The sequence below is a fragment of the Brachyhypopomus gauderio genome, chromosome 4 (assembly GCF_052324685.1).
Source record: "Brachyhypopomus gauderio isolate BG-103 chromosome 4, BGAUD_0.2, whole genome shotgun sequence".
Classification (NCBI taxonomy): Eukaryota; Metazoa; Chordata; class Actinopteri; order Gymnotiformes; family Hypopomidae; genus Brachyhypopomus; species Brachyhypopomus gauderio.
Genome location: NC_135214.1, coordinates 23300909 through 23314787, shown reverse-complemented (window position 1 = coordinate 23314787; position 13879 = coordinate 23300909). Strand labels below are relative to the sequence as shown.

At 45.9% G+C, this 13879-nt stretch overlaps 2 protein-coding genes across 2 annotated transcripts in view; one reads left to right on the top strand and one right to left on the bottom strand.

Moving 5' to 3' along the window:
* plxnd1 (plexin D1) overlaps positions 1-9922 on the top strand; it is a 44970-nt gene extending 35048 nt beyond the window's left edge. Inside the window, 13 exon segments of the mRNA XM_077001268.1 lie at positions 294-424; positions 1143-1341; positions 2224-2370; positions 2865-3021; positions 3584-3690; positions 4449-4512; positions 5122-5156; positions 5589-5693; positions 5804-5967; positions 6280-6427; positions 7751-7891; positions 8131-8205; positions 8948-9922. Of these exon segments, the coding sequence (XP_076857383.1) occupies positions 294-424; positions 1143-1341; positions 2224-2370; positions 2865-3021; positions 3584-3690; positions 4449-4512; positions 5122-5156; positions 5589-5693; positions 5804-5967; positions 6280-6427; positions 7751-7891; positions 8131-8205; positions 8948-9064 (1590 nt within the window). The 3' untranslated portion in view covers positions 9065-9922.
* Positions 9923-10340: 418 nt separating this feature from the next.
* exorh (extra-ocular rhodopsin) lies at positions 10341-13840 on the bottom strand. The gene is made up of 5 exons (XM_077003129.1): positions 13074-13840; positions 12744-12912; positions 12373-12538; positions 11822-12061; positions 10341-11056 (listed from the first exon to the last, which is right to left on the bottom strand). The coding sequence occupies exons 1-5, from the start codon at positions 13432-13434 to the stop codon at positions 10928-10930; spliced, it is 1065 nt and encodes a 354-aa protein (XP_076859244.1). The 5' UTR covers positions 13435-13840; the 3' UTR covers positions 10341-10927.
* Positions 13841-13879: the final 39 nt, after the last annotated feature.

Genomic DNA, 13879 nt, shown 5'->3' with positions numbered 1-13879 from the left:
GGACGCACTGCTGCCACTGTTGAGTTTACTGTGCTAAAGACTGACGTGCGTGCTCGGCGTGGTGGTTGGATGAGGCAGGATTGTGGTCGCCTCGCTTCGTGTGAATATGATTCAATATGATGTTGCAAAACTTCGGGATTTTTCTCTTCAAAAGTTCAGGATTTTTTTCTTTTTTAAACTGTTTCCAGGGTTGATGATTCAGCACCCACATTTATTTTCTCTCTCTCTCTCTCTCTCTCTCTCTCTCTCTCTCTCTCTCTCTCTCTCTCTCTCTCTCTCTCTTTCTCTCTCAGCCCTCCAACACCACCAGACCCAACATTGAGGAAGGAATCATTCTCTTCTCCACTCTGCTCAATAATAAGCACTTCCTCGTCACCTTTGTTCACGCACTGGAACAGCAGAAGGACTTCGCCGTCCGAGACAGGTTGCCCAAAAAGAACACACACACACACACACACACACACACACACTCGCAAGACAGTGTTCTGGTTAACATGAGGCTGTCGTGATCAGCACTCGGTGGTCATGTGGATTTTAAAAGCCATATATGTTGCTTGTTGCCATACCGGAGTGCAAATAAGCTCTGATTTACAGTGTGTTTACTTTGATTGACAAGCATTGAACTGTTTAAATGTAATTATTGGCTAGTTTTTCTCTGTCATGCTGCCAACACCATCTGGCTTTGAGTAATTGTATCAAAAAAGGGAGCAGACACTCAGATAGCCTGATGCATGTTGTGAGTTGTAGCCGCAGTCCATGGCTCTCTCAGCATTATGTCCAAATGGAATAAGAATGTTTGGTATCTGCCGAAGAAATCTCGTTTCCCAGATCCAACCACATATCCTGGTTCTGGATTTGGCAAGAGCAAAAAGGCTCCTAGAAAGTATTATCTTGATACTCTTGAGATCTTTAGACCTAGAAGTTCCAGCCATTGAGATCTTGAGACCTAGAAGTTCCAGTCATTATTTTCCTTCTCACTAGTAAGATGCAGCAAGCTAATGACCATGTTTTGTTGATTAACATGTTGTTCTTCCTTTTTCCTCTTTTTGCCCCCACTACCCTTTGATGTGTTTGTGTGTGTGTGTGTGTGTGTGTGTGTGTGTGTGTCTCGCCTCTTTCTGCCTGCCCGTCTGCCTGTCTAGATGCAACCTGGCCTCGCTGCTCACTATCGCCCTCCATGGCAAACTGGAGTACTACACCAGCATCATGAAGGATCTGCTGGTGGACCTGATCGACGCCTCCGCCTCCAAGAACCCCAAGCTCATGCTGCGCCGCACCGAGTCCGTGGTGGAGAAGATGCTGACCAACTGGATGTCCATCTGCATGTACAGCTACCTCAAGGTAAGCGGGCACGAGCGAGGTGGTGAGCAAGCCCCGCCCCCTGGAGAACAGCAGCTGAGTGTGCGGGCTTGGTTCAGAGTTCAGTGCAGGATCCCTTTCATCGTGTGTGAAGTCTCGTTTCAAACGCACGAGAATTCCTCAGAATTCCTCCCCAACAGTGTCTTTGCATTCCGAGTTGCTGATGCATTCTCGTAACGTCCTCGTAAAATGTCCTCGTAAAATGTTCTCGTAACATGTCCTCGTAACATGTCCTCGTAACACCTCCTCGTAACACGTCCTCATAACACGTCCTCATAACATGTCCTCGTAACACCTCCTCGAACATCTCCTCATAACACCTCCTCGTAACATGTCCTCGTAACACCTCCTCGAAACATCTCCTCATAACACCTCCTAGTAACATGTCCTCGTAACACCTCCTCATAACATCTCCTCATAACACCTCCTCGTAACATGTTTTTGTAACACCTCCTCGTAACATCCTCGTAACACATCCTCGTAACACATCCTCGTAACACCTGTTCGTAACACCTGTTCGTAACACATCCTCGTAACACCTCCTCATAACACCTCCTCATAACACCTCCTCGTAACACGTCCTCATAACACCTCCTCGTAACACCTCCTCGTAACACCTCCTCGTAACACCTCCTCGTAACATGTCGTCGTAACATCTCCTCGTAACACCTCCTCGTATCTCCTCATAACACCTCCTCGTGACATGTCTTCGTAACACCTCCTCGTAACATCTCTTCATAACACCTCCTCGTAACATGTCCTCGTAACACCTCCTCGTAACATGTCCTCGTAACACCTCCTCGTAACATGTCTTCGTAACACCTCCTCGTAACATCTCCTTATAACACCCTCGTCTTCTTTCAGGAGACGGTCGGCGAACCGTTCTTCCTGCTCCTGTGTGCCATCAAGCAGCAGATCAACAAGGGCTCGATCGACGCCATCACGGGCAAGGCGCGCTACACGCTGAACGAGGAGTGGCTCCTCAGAGAGAACATCGAGGCCAAGCCGTTGGTGAGCTACTGGTTGACGCTGGTTGATGACCTCATTTCCTGCCATTCAGCTATGACTGCCTGACCCCCCGAGTGCCCGTCTGCATCATGTGTGCTGTCTGCTTGTCTACTGATGCCTGATCAAGACAGCTTGCGCCTTGGCAAATCTACACAGTTGCATAAGGCAGATCAATTTTACAAGCTCGCCCTGAAAGTTCTAAACGCTGTGTTTACATTGGCTTAAAATTATAGTTAATTTTAAGGTTTTATAAGGTAACAAAAGTTACATTTTCTCCCACGAGGACCTCATTAGCGTAATTCCTGACCAGATTAAAGGAACTGAACATGGATGCCAGTTAGCTGTATGTCCCATTGCTGATGTCGCCTGCCGTTTTGGTGCCTGCCATTTCTCCTCTGTCAGCTCTCGCAGTTCCTTCACGTGATTAATGAAACTAGCTTGAGGTAAAAAGCCCTTGACGGCGTTCATCCTGCTGACATCGTGTCTGTGTGTTCCAGAACATTAATGTGTCATTCCAAGGCTTTGGGATGGACTCGGTGAGCGTGCGCGTGATGAATACGGACACCATCTGTCAGTTGAAGGAGAAGATTCTAGAAGCCTTCTATAAGAACCTACCGTACTCCCAGTGGCCTCGGGAAGAGGATGTTGAATTAGGTAAATGATCGACCAATCTCGGTGCTTATGGCAAAGTCTTGACCAATGAAAATTTTCCAAAAAAATGTATTGGTCAAATAGAAAGTCCATTAAACTCTTCTAATTTTCCTATACGCATTGCTAACTTGTTTTCTTATATTGACTGCTAAAGAATGTTTGAGTGCCCTTTACATGTTTTACTGATTTGTAAATTTAAGATTTTAATTCAAGATGTAAATTCAAGAATGATGCTAGCAACACTGGCGGACATGGCCAAACGCTATTATAGTCACTCATAAAACAAACCAGCAAATCTTTCTTTCAAAAATGTTGAATAAATGTCTTTTAGCTGTAAATATCAGGATATTCAGTGAATTTGCAAAGCCTTTAAAAGTTAAAAGTATTTTAGATAAGAGTTTGACTTAATTGTTCCCATTGTAGGTACCTAGGTACAAGCTAACTACGTTTGTGAGGAGAGTTTAAAGGCAATAATAAAAGAGCTTTGTGAAGGTACTTGAGTGCCAGGTATTTGGGTTTTATGATGTCTTTGAAAACATTGTAATTTCCTCAATCTGCCCCACAGAGTGGTTTCCTGGGGCGGGCTGTCGGAACAGGATTCTTCAGGATCTGGACAACACCTCCGTAATGGAGGACGGCCGGAAGAAGCTCAACACAGTGTTTCACTACCAGGTGTGTGTGTGTGTGTGTGTGAGTGTGTGTGTGTGTGTGAGTGAGAGAGAGAGAGAGAGAGAGAGAGATAACTGCAATAAATGTGGATTTTCTGAATTGCCCCTCCCCCCTTCCCAGCATGAGCCAAAGGGGCAAAGACGGGGAGAAAAAGAATAAAGGGCAGAATGTGTGGGCCGTGACCCCCCCACGCTTAGCGGTGTGACAGTTTAGCCTGAGAGGGGTCACTGTGTGTGTGTGTGTGTGTGTGTGTGTGTGTGTGTCTGTGTGTGTGTGTGTGTGTGTGTGTCTGTGTGTGTGTGTGTGTGTGTGTGGGTGGCTGCATGTGTGTGTGTGAGTGTGTGTGTGTGGGTGGCTGCGTGTGTGTGTGTGTGCGTGGGTGGCTGCGTGTGTGTGTGTGAGTGTGTGTGTGTGTGAGTGTGTGTGTGTGTGAGTGTGTGTGTGTGTGTGTGTGGGTGGCTGCGTGTGTGTGTGAGTGTGAGTGTGTGTGTGAGTGTGTGTGTGTGTGGGTGTGTGTGTGTGTGTGTGGGTGTGTGGCTGCGTGTGTGTGTGTGTGTGTGTGTGTGTGTGTGTGTGGGTGGGTGGCTGCGTGTCCATGATTGAGGTGATTCTTCAGTCCTGGTTCAGTTAGAAGGCTGTCTAACTCATTACACAGTATGTAAACTTCGTCAACTTAATGAGTTATTTTCTTTCTGCCTGAGTGGAGCAGTATACAACTCAACTTGGTGAACTTTGACCTTTGGGCCTCTCACCCATTACAGATCCCTGAGGGAGCATCACTGGCCATGAGCATGAAAGACAAAAGAGAGAACACACTGGGTAGAGGTAATGACCTTGAGTGTGTGTGTGTGTGTGTGTGTGTGTGTGTGTGTGTGTGTGTGTGTGTGTGTGTGTGTGTGTGTGTGTGTGTGTGTGTATGAGGCTCAGCAGGACTGATATGCTCGACTAACTGAGGGGTTTTTCTCATCTGATTTAGGAGACTGCAGTCAGTATTTTATTTCTATTACTCTACACACAGCTATGCTCACATGCACACACTAGTGTCAATCACCTTTCTTGCTCTGAACAAACCTTTGAGTCTAAACGAAGGAGGCACCACGTTTCTGAGTGCCACACACACACACACACACACCATAATGAGGGTATATAGAGTATCTGCCTTGTTTAGATGTGTTTGTAAATCTGAAGACGTGAATGACTGTTGTTGTCATGGTGAGGTGCTGGGGCTCATTTGACTGGCACCAGTACCAATCAACATGTTTCACACACACACACACACACACACACACACACACACACATACCTACACTACCTCTCAGGATCGCACTCAGAAACCTTTTGCTAGGCCAGTGTTATTCCCTCTGCCTTTTTACCGGTGTCTCTGGGGTTTTTTTAAATCCTCCCTACTGAGAATTCATGTTTTCCTCCATGCAGCCAAAGACTTGGACACGGAGAAGTACGTTCATCTGGTGAGAGTGCTTCTCTTTCACCTTCTCACTTGCTCCACACTCACAAACACACACACACACACACACACACCCCATTATTGAGGTCTGTGGGTGATTATGTACCAATGTATGCCATGCTGTTACAATTACTGTTACCAGTGCTGTTGTGTGTACAGTGTTCAGAGTGCTGAACGTGGGGGTGGGGTGTGTAATCGTAGCCTGGGAGATTCAATTAACTTTAAACTGACATCATGAATTTGACTTGGATCCATTGGCTAAAGGAAGAAAGCCTGAACAATAATGCTATACTCGTTAGTTGAAATGTTAGTTCGTTAAACAGATATAAATGCAAAACGTCGGCTCGTTACACAGATCTCAATACGTCCTTCATCTGACTCCAGCTGGACTTCGTTAACCTATAATTCTTAGCATGCGGTTTGTGTTGTGATGCAGGTCCTGCCCCATGATGAGCTCACAGAGATGAAGAAATCTCACAGGCACAGTCACAGGAAAAAGGTGCTGCCCGAAATCTACCTGACCCGTCTCCTGTCTACTAAGGTGAGACCCAGTGGCCACGTCGTCACGTTCGGGCACGTGAGATCACGTGGACCGAGGCCGGAGGTGGGCTTTACCTTGTGGTGTGATCGCTCCGCGCTGCCTGTCTACAGGGAACGCTGCAGAAGTTCCTGGACGACCTGTTCCAGGCCATCCTGAGCATCCCGCAGGACCGGCCGCCCCTAGCCGTCAAGTACTTCTTCGACTTCCTGGAGGAACAGGCGGACAAGCGCGGGATCACCGACCCGGACACGCTGCACATCTGGAAGACCAACAGGTACGCAGCTAATGGCTCTAGATGGACTTCATTACCCATAATTCTTGGCAGGCAGTTAACTTAGCAGGGTTTGTTGCCATGACATGTCCATTGGAAAGCACCTCGTGTTCGGGTGTGGTTGAAGAAAGAGACGTACGTGTGCTGAGACTTCAGCATGGGGGCCAAAACAACAGACTTCATCAACTTTCACACTTCTGTGTGTAATGCTTTCACAGTCAGGTGGTGCGGGATGGGGGAGGGGTTACGGGATGGGGGAGGGGTCACGGGATGGGGGAGGGGTTTGATGCTGACTGTCCCTTCCACTCCCTCTAGTTTGCCTCTTCGTTTCTGGGTGAACATTCTGAAGAACCCCCAGTTTGTGTTTGACATCGATAAGACGGATCATATGGACGCTTGTCTGTCTGTCATAGCTCAGGCTTTTATCGACGCATGCTCCATCTCTGACCTACAGCTGGGGAAGGTAAAGACACACACACACACACACACACACACACACACACACACACACACACACACACACACACACACACACACACACACTTCTCTAATGAACCTTGCCTCATCTGGAATCAATTCTCAGGGTATTGTCAACACAGACGTCCAGTGTCTGCACCTGCACCTGGGTGAAGTTAGCATTAGGCATCTCTGTTTGCATCGTCCTTCAAATCTGTCACACGCTTCAGGCTGCGTGCGCTGATGAGAGCTTCTAACCCCTCTTACTCCAAATAGCCCCTTCACTCCTTCACCCCTAAATAAACTTCTCATCCTTTTAGCAGCGTTAACCTGCAGCGCTCCTGAGCTGCTAATCTTCCCCTGTAAACGTTTTACTGCCGTTTTACCCCCCGACCATGAGATAGTCCCACAACAGTTCCTATTCATCACCTCTCCGGCCCCGTGCGCAGACACATGTACACACAGCACTCCAGCCATAGATTTTATTCATTGCTGTCTGCTGGCCAAGGTCGGCAGCATGTTCGCGGCCTTCTCTGCTCTTAAATCAGCCTGTCTCACACACCCACAAACAGACACACACACACACACACCTTCAAATTTAGGCTTCCTGTCTGCCTATTTGGTTTTCAATTTCCACAGCCTAAAATGCTCTTTAGATAAAGGCTTAACGCTGACACACACACACACACACACACACACACACACACACACTTCCTCTCTTCTCCGCGATCCGGTCGGTGATTATAAGGTATGTGGATGAGCTGAATTAGCATGTGTACAGCGCATTCTCAAAGGTACTGCAAGGCAGGGGAGAAGAAAGAGGGTCAGGGCAAAGGTCAGAGGTCACCAGACAGATGGGAGTCCCTGCAAGGAGTGAACCGTTGGACAGGAAGAGAGTGAAGACACATGAGTGAGAGAGTGAGAGAGAGAGAGAGAGAGAGAGACAGAAAGAGGGGAGGGAGAGACAGCTGTAAATTAGTTAGGCACAATTACACAATGATTACTTTTTCGAGGATTAATTATTTTATAAATGTCTGATTCAGCCGTAACAAGCCTTGTGTTTTTTTTATAACAAAAGTGTGTAATGCATTGAACACAGAATAATTCCCTTTGTTAATATGAATATTGATACTATATAGTCAAGAAGCAGCCTCTATAATGAGATACCCACCTGAAGGATGTGCAGTAGTCTTTCAGTAATTGCAGTCCTATACACAACCTGATTAACATAACTTCGAGAGAGGAGAAAACACATACTGCTTCTGTAGATAAGGTGAGAAAAATCACAGTGGCCATCGTTATTAATTCAAGTACATGTTTTGATTGACAGGACTCTCCCACCAATAAGCTGCTGTATGCTAAAGAGATTCCGGAGTATAAGAAGAGAGTGCAGACCTATTACAAGCAGATCCAAGATATGTCTCCCCTTAGTGAGCAGGAAATGAACGCCCACTTAGCTGACGAATCACGGGTGAGTCGCTGAGCACCTCCTTCAAATGTTGTCGCAAAAGTTTAAATGTGACAGACAGCTAAATTCATTAATATAGTATGCATTCAGATTTATGCAAATTACATTATGCTAACTGGTTGCCTATTGTTTTTCATTCTTAACCACATTAGCATATTTTAAGTATTACCTGCCTAGATAAGGTAATGTGTAGATTTTGGTATGGCTTCCGTTCAAAACATTTCTATGTATGTCGTTTACAGAAATACAGGAATGACTTTAACACCAATTTAGCCCTTACTGAGATCTACAAATATGCCAAGAAATACCGCACTCAGGTATGGATGTCGCAACATGTCTTTAAGAGTGGCACGGAGGTTCACAGACTTACTAAGACACAGTACACTTTTATCTCTGGTATAAAATTCTTAACAAGCTTATACAGGCGCTCACACACGTCCACATACATGCAAACATACACACACACACCCTTTCTATACGCCTGAATAATATGTCTTCTTCCAAACCCTCTTACAGTGTAGCATTTGATGGAGTGTGTGTGTGTGTGTGTGTGTGTGTGTGTGTGTGTGTGTGTGTGTGTGTGTGTGCTGGCACCCTGATGCTAATCCCCAGGGCTGTTTTAATGCCCATTCTTCAGGCTCGGCAGGCCTAGAGCAGCCCAGTGAAACAGGCCTGATTGCGAAGGCTTATGATTGAGTTCATTCTCTATGGGCGTGATGCAGAGTGAATGAGCTTTGTTGGACATGAAAGAGGAAGTGCATGAGGGTTTGGAAAACAGCAGCATGGCTGAAACTGCTGGTTATTGTGAGGAGGCACTGTCTGTGACACTGTGTGTGTGTGTGTGTGTGTGTGTACGTGTGCGTGTGCGTGTACGTGCATAGGGGCCAAACTGTCCTCAGTTGCTTTCTTCTCTTGCCACATTGCTAGATTGTGAAGTAGTGTAGTTTAAGCTTGGTGAAGGTCAGGAATGCATGAATGCATCTGAGAGCGTATTAATAAATGTCGCGCCTCCTTTACGCGTATTTCAGTCTGATGCGCTGGTGTGACCCTCCTGCACAGGTGGTGAACGCGCTGGACTCCAACCCCACCGCCAGGCGCACACAGCTGCAGCACAAGTTTGATCAGGTCATCGCCCTCGTGGAGGACAACATCTACGAGTGCTGCAGTGAAGCCTGAGTCCCGGCCAATCAAAACCCTTCCTCGTCGGCTGCGAGCCAAGCCCCACAGCCAATGGAAACGCAAGCCACAGGACGAGCAAACCGCGCAGTGATCGACTGTAAAACAACGATAACAAAAACACACGAGAAAAAAACGGGAGGGAATATAACGCAGAAAACAAGAACAAGACAAAAAATATTTTGTTGCTATGGCTGGCCTGTTCACACAAGACAGGAACTGATTTCAGTTCACTTTGTACTGGGAGGCTGTTGACATGTGGACTTATTGGACCAGGAGTTCCTGCTGTTACTCCGCGCACTGACCCCACCCTGGGGAAGAGCCAATGATGCACTGGACTGTATAGTGAAAATTTCCATAGCAATATTTATAGCTTTGTGTATAATTTTTATAGTCTTATAAGTTCATTGTGAAAAGAATAAGATATGGGAGAATCCTCATCGTTTGCACTGTTCAAAGGTTACATTTACATGCGAGGCAGCCGTGGTCAAATCTGATGTGTTTTCAAGTGTTAAATTTGTATTAATTTCTTGTGTTGGTGTTTAAGGGTAAATTAAATAAATCTGATTCAATGGTATGTAAGACGTAATCTTCACAGTGAGGGGGTTTGACCACTGGTGACGGCTACACAAGCAGTGGCTTTAGGGACCTTTGTGATTTGCAGGTTGTAGACATGGGGAGATCACTGCTGCAGACTATCTGAAAGGCTTTAAAAAAGTTGGTTGGTTTAGATTCTGAACCAAGCATAACTATTATGGATTATTGTGTCTAATAGTCTGCTGACATAATTGTGAGTTGTATTGTTTTGCTTTCGTGGAGAAAGAGGGAAATTTTTATCAAATAAACCTATGAAATGTACTAACCAGTATCTGTCTGTTAATAAAAAAAATGTTTCACTATCTGGCCAAAAATGGCAGCAAGATCTTGTTAAAGTAGGCATTTTATACTTTGTTCTAACACATCATATTGAGTTGATACCGATGTCTTAATGAAGTGAGGGCAGGTGAAACAGAACTGTTGAACATGAGGTGTTGCTTCTGTTCACTTCGGATCTGAGCCTTGACACGCCACTAGGTTCTTTTTGCCAGTTTTTAATATTTCATTTTGCAGTAAAATTCACATGACTATATACAATAAGACACCTTCCATCCTAGCTTGTCCTGTAACGATAGGCCTGGTTCAGATAGGCCTGCACCAAACACAACACTCTCCCATAGCTCTCCACAGGTCAAACGTGAGACCTGCAAACCACGTGAACCCAGCTGTTTATTGTCTGGATGAGCTCGTGCGCCACCGCCCTGCCAGGATCTCCAGTAACTCCTACCAGAAGATACGGGCTCAGCTAAGGAGCCTCAGGCTTCAGGCTACAAACCGGCAAAGTTCAAAAACCACATTCACTACAAGGAACCAGCTAATACATTGTCAACTTTTTAATGAGGACACTGGAGGAGATGATTGCAGTCATTTTAAGTTTGACATCTTGAAGGGTCTAGCGGTAATGGAGACAAATCTCGGGACATGTTTAGATGGATGACACAGCATAAAACTTCTGGTTCATTTACTGTGTAATCTGAGTGCTCTCCAGAGTTCTTGTTAAAATAATTTTAAAAAACATGCTGTTCTTTCAAGTGTACATGACTAGCTAATTATTTCACATGTATATGACTTGCACAATAATTACTCTATGAATACAGAAAAAAACTGTGGGAGGTGCTGACCCTTAGGAGACTATCCATAAACGTAACGGCCAATCGGACAATGAATGATTGGAGATGTGCATCTGGTCAACAGGAGGCTACTTGGTGATGGTTTCCCAGTTGCTCTCAATGTTCCTGGGAATGTTGGAGGTCAGAGATGTTGAGGTCAGGCAGGGGCCACCTGGCTTGAACACACTGCGGTGGTCTGGGTCTTGGTGGAGGTGGTGTTACTGGCCTCCTCCGCACCAAGAGGGTTCTTCCCACAGCACACGGTGCTCAGCATGCAGTTCCTGAACTACCAGACAAGAACAACGCTGCGTTTGAGGAGGGGGGGTGACGCTAAACACTTCACTACATAAATACTTCACCAAATAAACACTTCGCCACATAAACACTTCGCTACATAAATACTTCACCAAATAAACACGTCACTACATAAATACTTCACCAAATAAACTTCACCACATAAATACTTCACCAAATAAACACTTCACTACATAAATACTTCACCAAATAAACACTTCACCACATAAACACTTCACCAAATAAACACTTCGCTACATAAATACTTCACCAAATAAACACGTCACTACATAAATACTTCACCAAATAAACACTTCACCACATAAATACTTCACCAAATAAACACGTCACCACATAAATACTTCACCAAATAAACACTTCACCACAAATACTTCACCAAATAAACACTTCGCTAAATAAATACTTCACCAAGTAAACACTTCGCTACATAAGTACTTCACCAAATAAACACGTCACTACATAAATACTTCACCAAATAAACACGTAACTACATAAATACTTCACCAAATAAACACTTCACCACATAAATACTTCACCAAATAAACACTTTGCTACATTAATACTTCACCAAATAAACACTTCGCTACATAAATACTTCACCAAATAAACACTTCGCTACATAAATACTTCACCAAATAAACACTATGCTACATTAATACTTCACCAAATAAACACTACGCTACATTAATACTTCACCAAATAAACACTATGTGACAAACTCCATACGCCATCTTACCTGTTTGTTGAGGAAGATGTAGATCACGGGGTTGTACAAGGCGGAACTCTTGGCGAAGAAGGCCGGGGCGGTCATGAAGACGGGGCCAAACTCGGCGCCCTGATTGGCGAATATGTACCAAGCTACGCTGGCGTACGGCAGCCAGCACACCAGGAAGGCGATGACCATAACCACCACCATGCGGGTCACCTCCTTCTCAGCCCTCTGAGTGGTCTCAGACTCCTGCTGCTGGGCTGCGGCCTGGAGGAGGTGCAGACACACGGGGGGAGGCAAAAGGAGGGAAATCAACACTACGTGGACTTGGTTGGTGTTGGTGATGCTCAGAAGTGTTTAGTCCTGGAGATCTGCTGCTGTGTAAAGTTTGGTTATAGGCCTAGTCTAACACCCCTGGACCAACCAATCATAATTAGAGGTAAGTTTCAGGAAATGACAAAGCTGATTTACCTGGAAAATGACACAGATACATACCTGAGTGACAGCAACACCTACAATTTATATAGCAATTCTATTTGAGAACATACGGCGAGCGTGTTCATCAGTGTGTGTGTTACCGCACGGACGGTGCAGAGGAGACGACTGTAACAGAAGAAGATGATGAGGAGAGGAATGGAGAAATGGAGTATAAACATGTAGATGACGAAGGAGACGTTGTTGACTTCAGGCTTTGGGGTGTAGTAATCTATCCCACACGAACACTGCATCCCCTCTGGAATATATCTGCGTAAACACAAGTACACACAAATGTAGGAGCAATGTTGATGCTGTTATTACAGTTCCATTTAGACACTGATATTATAAATGCCTGACGTTAGATGTTTTTTCTTTGACTCTTCATTCTGTTCTCGGGGAACATGGAGTTGTTGGGTCAGATTGTGCCTCTGTACTGAAGAACAAGGCTTTCGCTGGGCTGCCATGGTCTTACCTGGACCAGCCAAGCAGTGGTGGACCAGCACAGGTGAGAGCCATGATCCAGGTAGCGCCAACCCCTATGATGGCATGTTTCTCTCCAAAACGGAACGTCGACATGGGTTTACACACCACTATGTAGCGCTCGATAGCCAAGACCACCAGGGACCACAGTGCTATTTCACCTAAACACATCAGTGTTCCTTCTTATTATTACAGAGTCTAACGTCATGTGTATATTAATGTCTCTACCATAGTGTAATTTTAAAAACCATGAAAGGGTTCGGCATACATTATTTTAAATAAATATACAAATCCCATTGCCCATTTTGCATAATCTACTCACCCCCCATGGTGGCAAAGAAGCCCTCGATGTTGCAGCCGGTCACACCCAGGACGAAATACCCATGTAGGGCGGTGTAGAGTGTGACGGTGAAACCCCCCATCACCATGAACAAGTCGGCCACGGCCAGGTTCAGCAGGATGTAGTTGAGGGGCGTGCGAAGCCTCTTGTTTTGCACAGTGACGTAGAGAGTGAGGAAGTTGATGGGGAAGGCGGTGGCCATGAGGAAGAGCATGTAGGCGGCCAGCAGAGAGTACTTCCAGGGTTCAGCCAGGTAGTACTGCGGCTCGTCGAACGGGCTGCGCACCAGGCCCGACTTGTTGGACATCGGCACGTAGAAGTTGGGCCCCTCCGTTCCGTTCATGATGGCCGCCGGGAGACGGAAGAGAAGTGGAGAAGAGAAAAATGGGAGGAAGGAGAGAGAGACGGATGCCCTCGCGAGAGGAAATTAGGATGGAGCTGAAAGGGAGAGTGGCTGGGAGAGCTCGCATGTATGAGCAGAGTGATCAACTCCCCCAGGGCACCCAACAGCTCACTTATATGGCCCCCTCCTGGTGGGATTAACCGCAGCCATGGTGTGGGGGAGATTACAGGGAAGTGGTGTAATTTGGGGGAATGGGGTGCAAGACAGATTGAGGTCACGGAGAAGAAGAGTAATCCCCGAAGATGTTCAAGGACGGAGAAAACACAGCTTGGACTCCACTAAAGACGGAATCAGAGTAATGTGGCTCAGCTAACAAAGCTTGTAGTCCTCTACACGTCTCTCTACACGTCTCTCTACACCCAAAATGACATGATCAATAATGTCA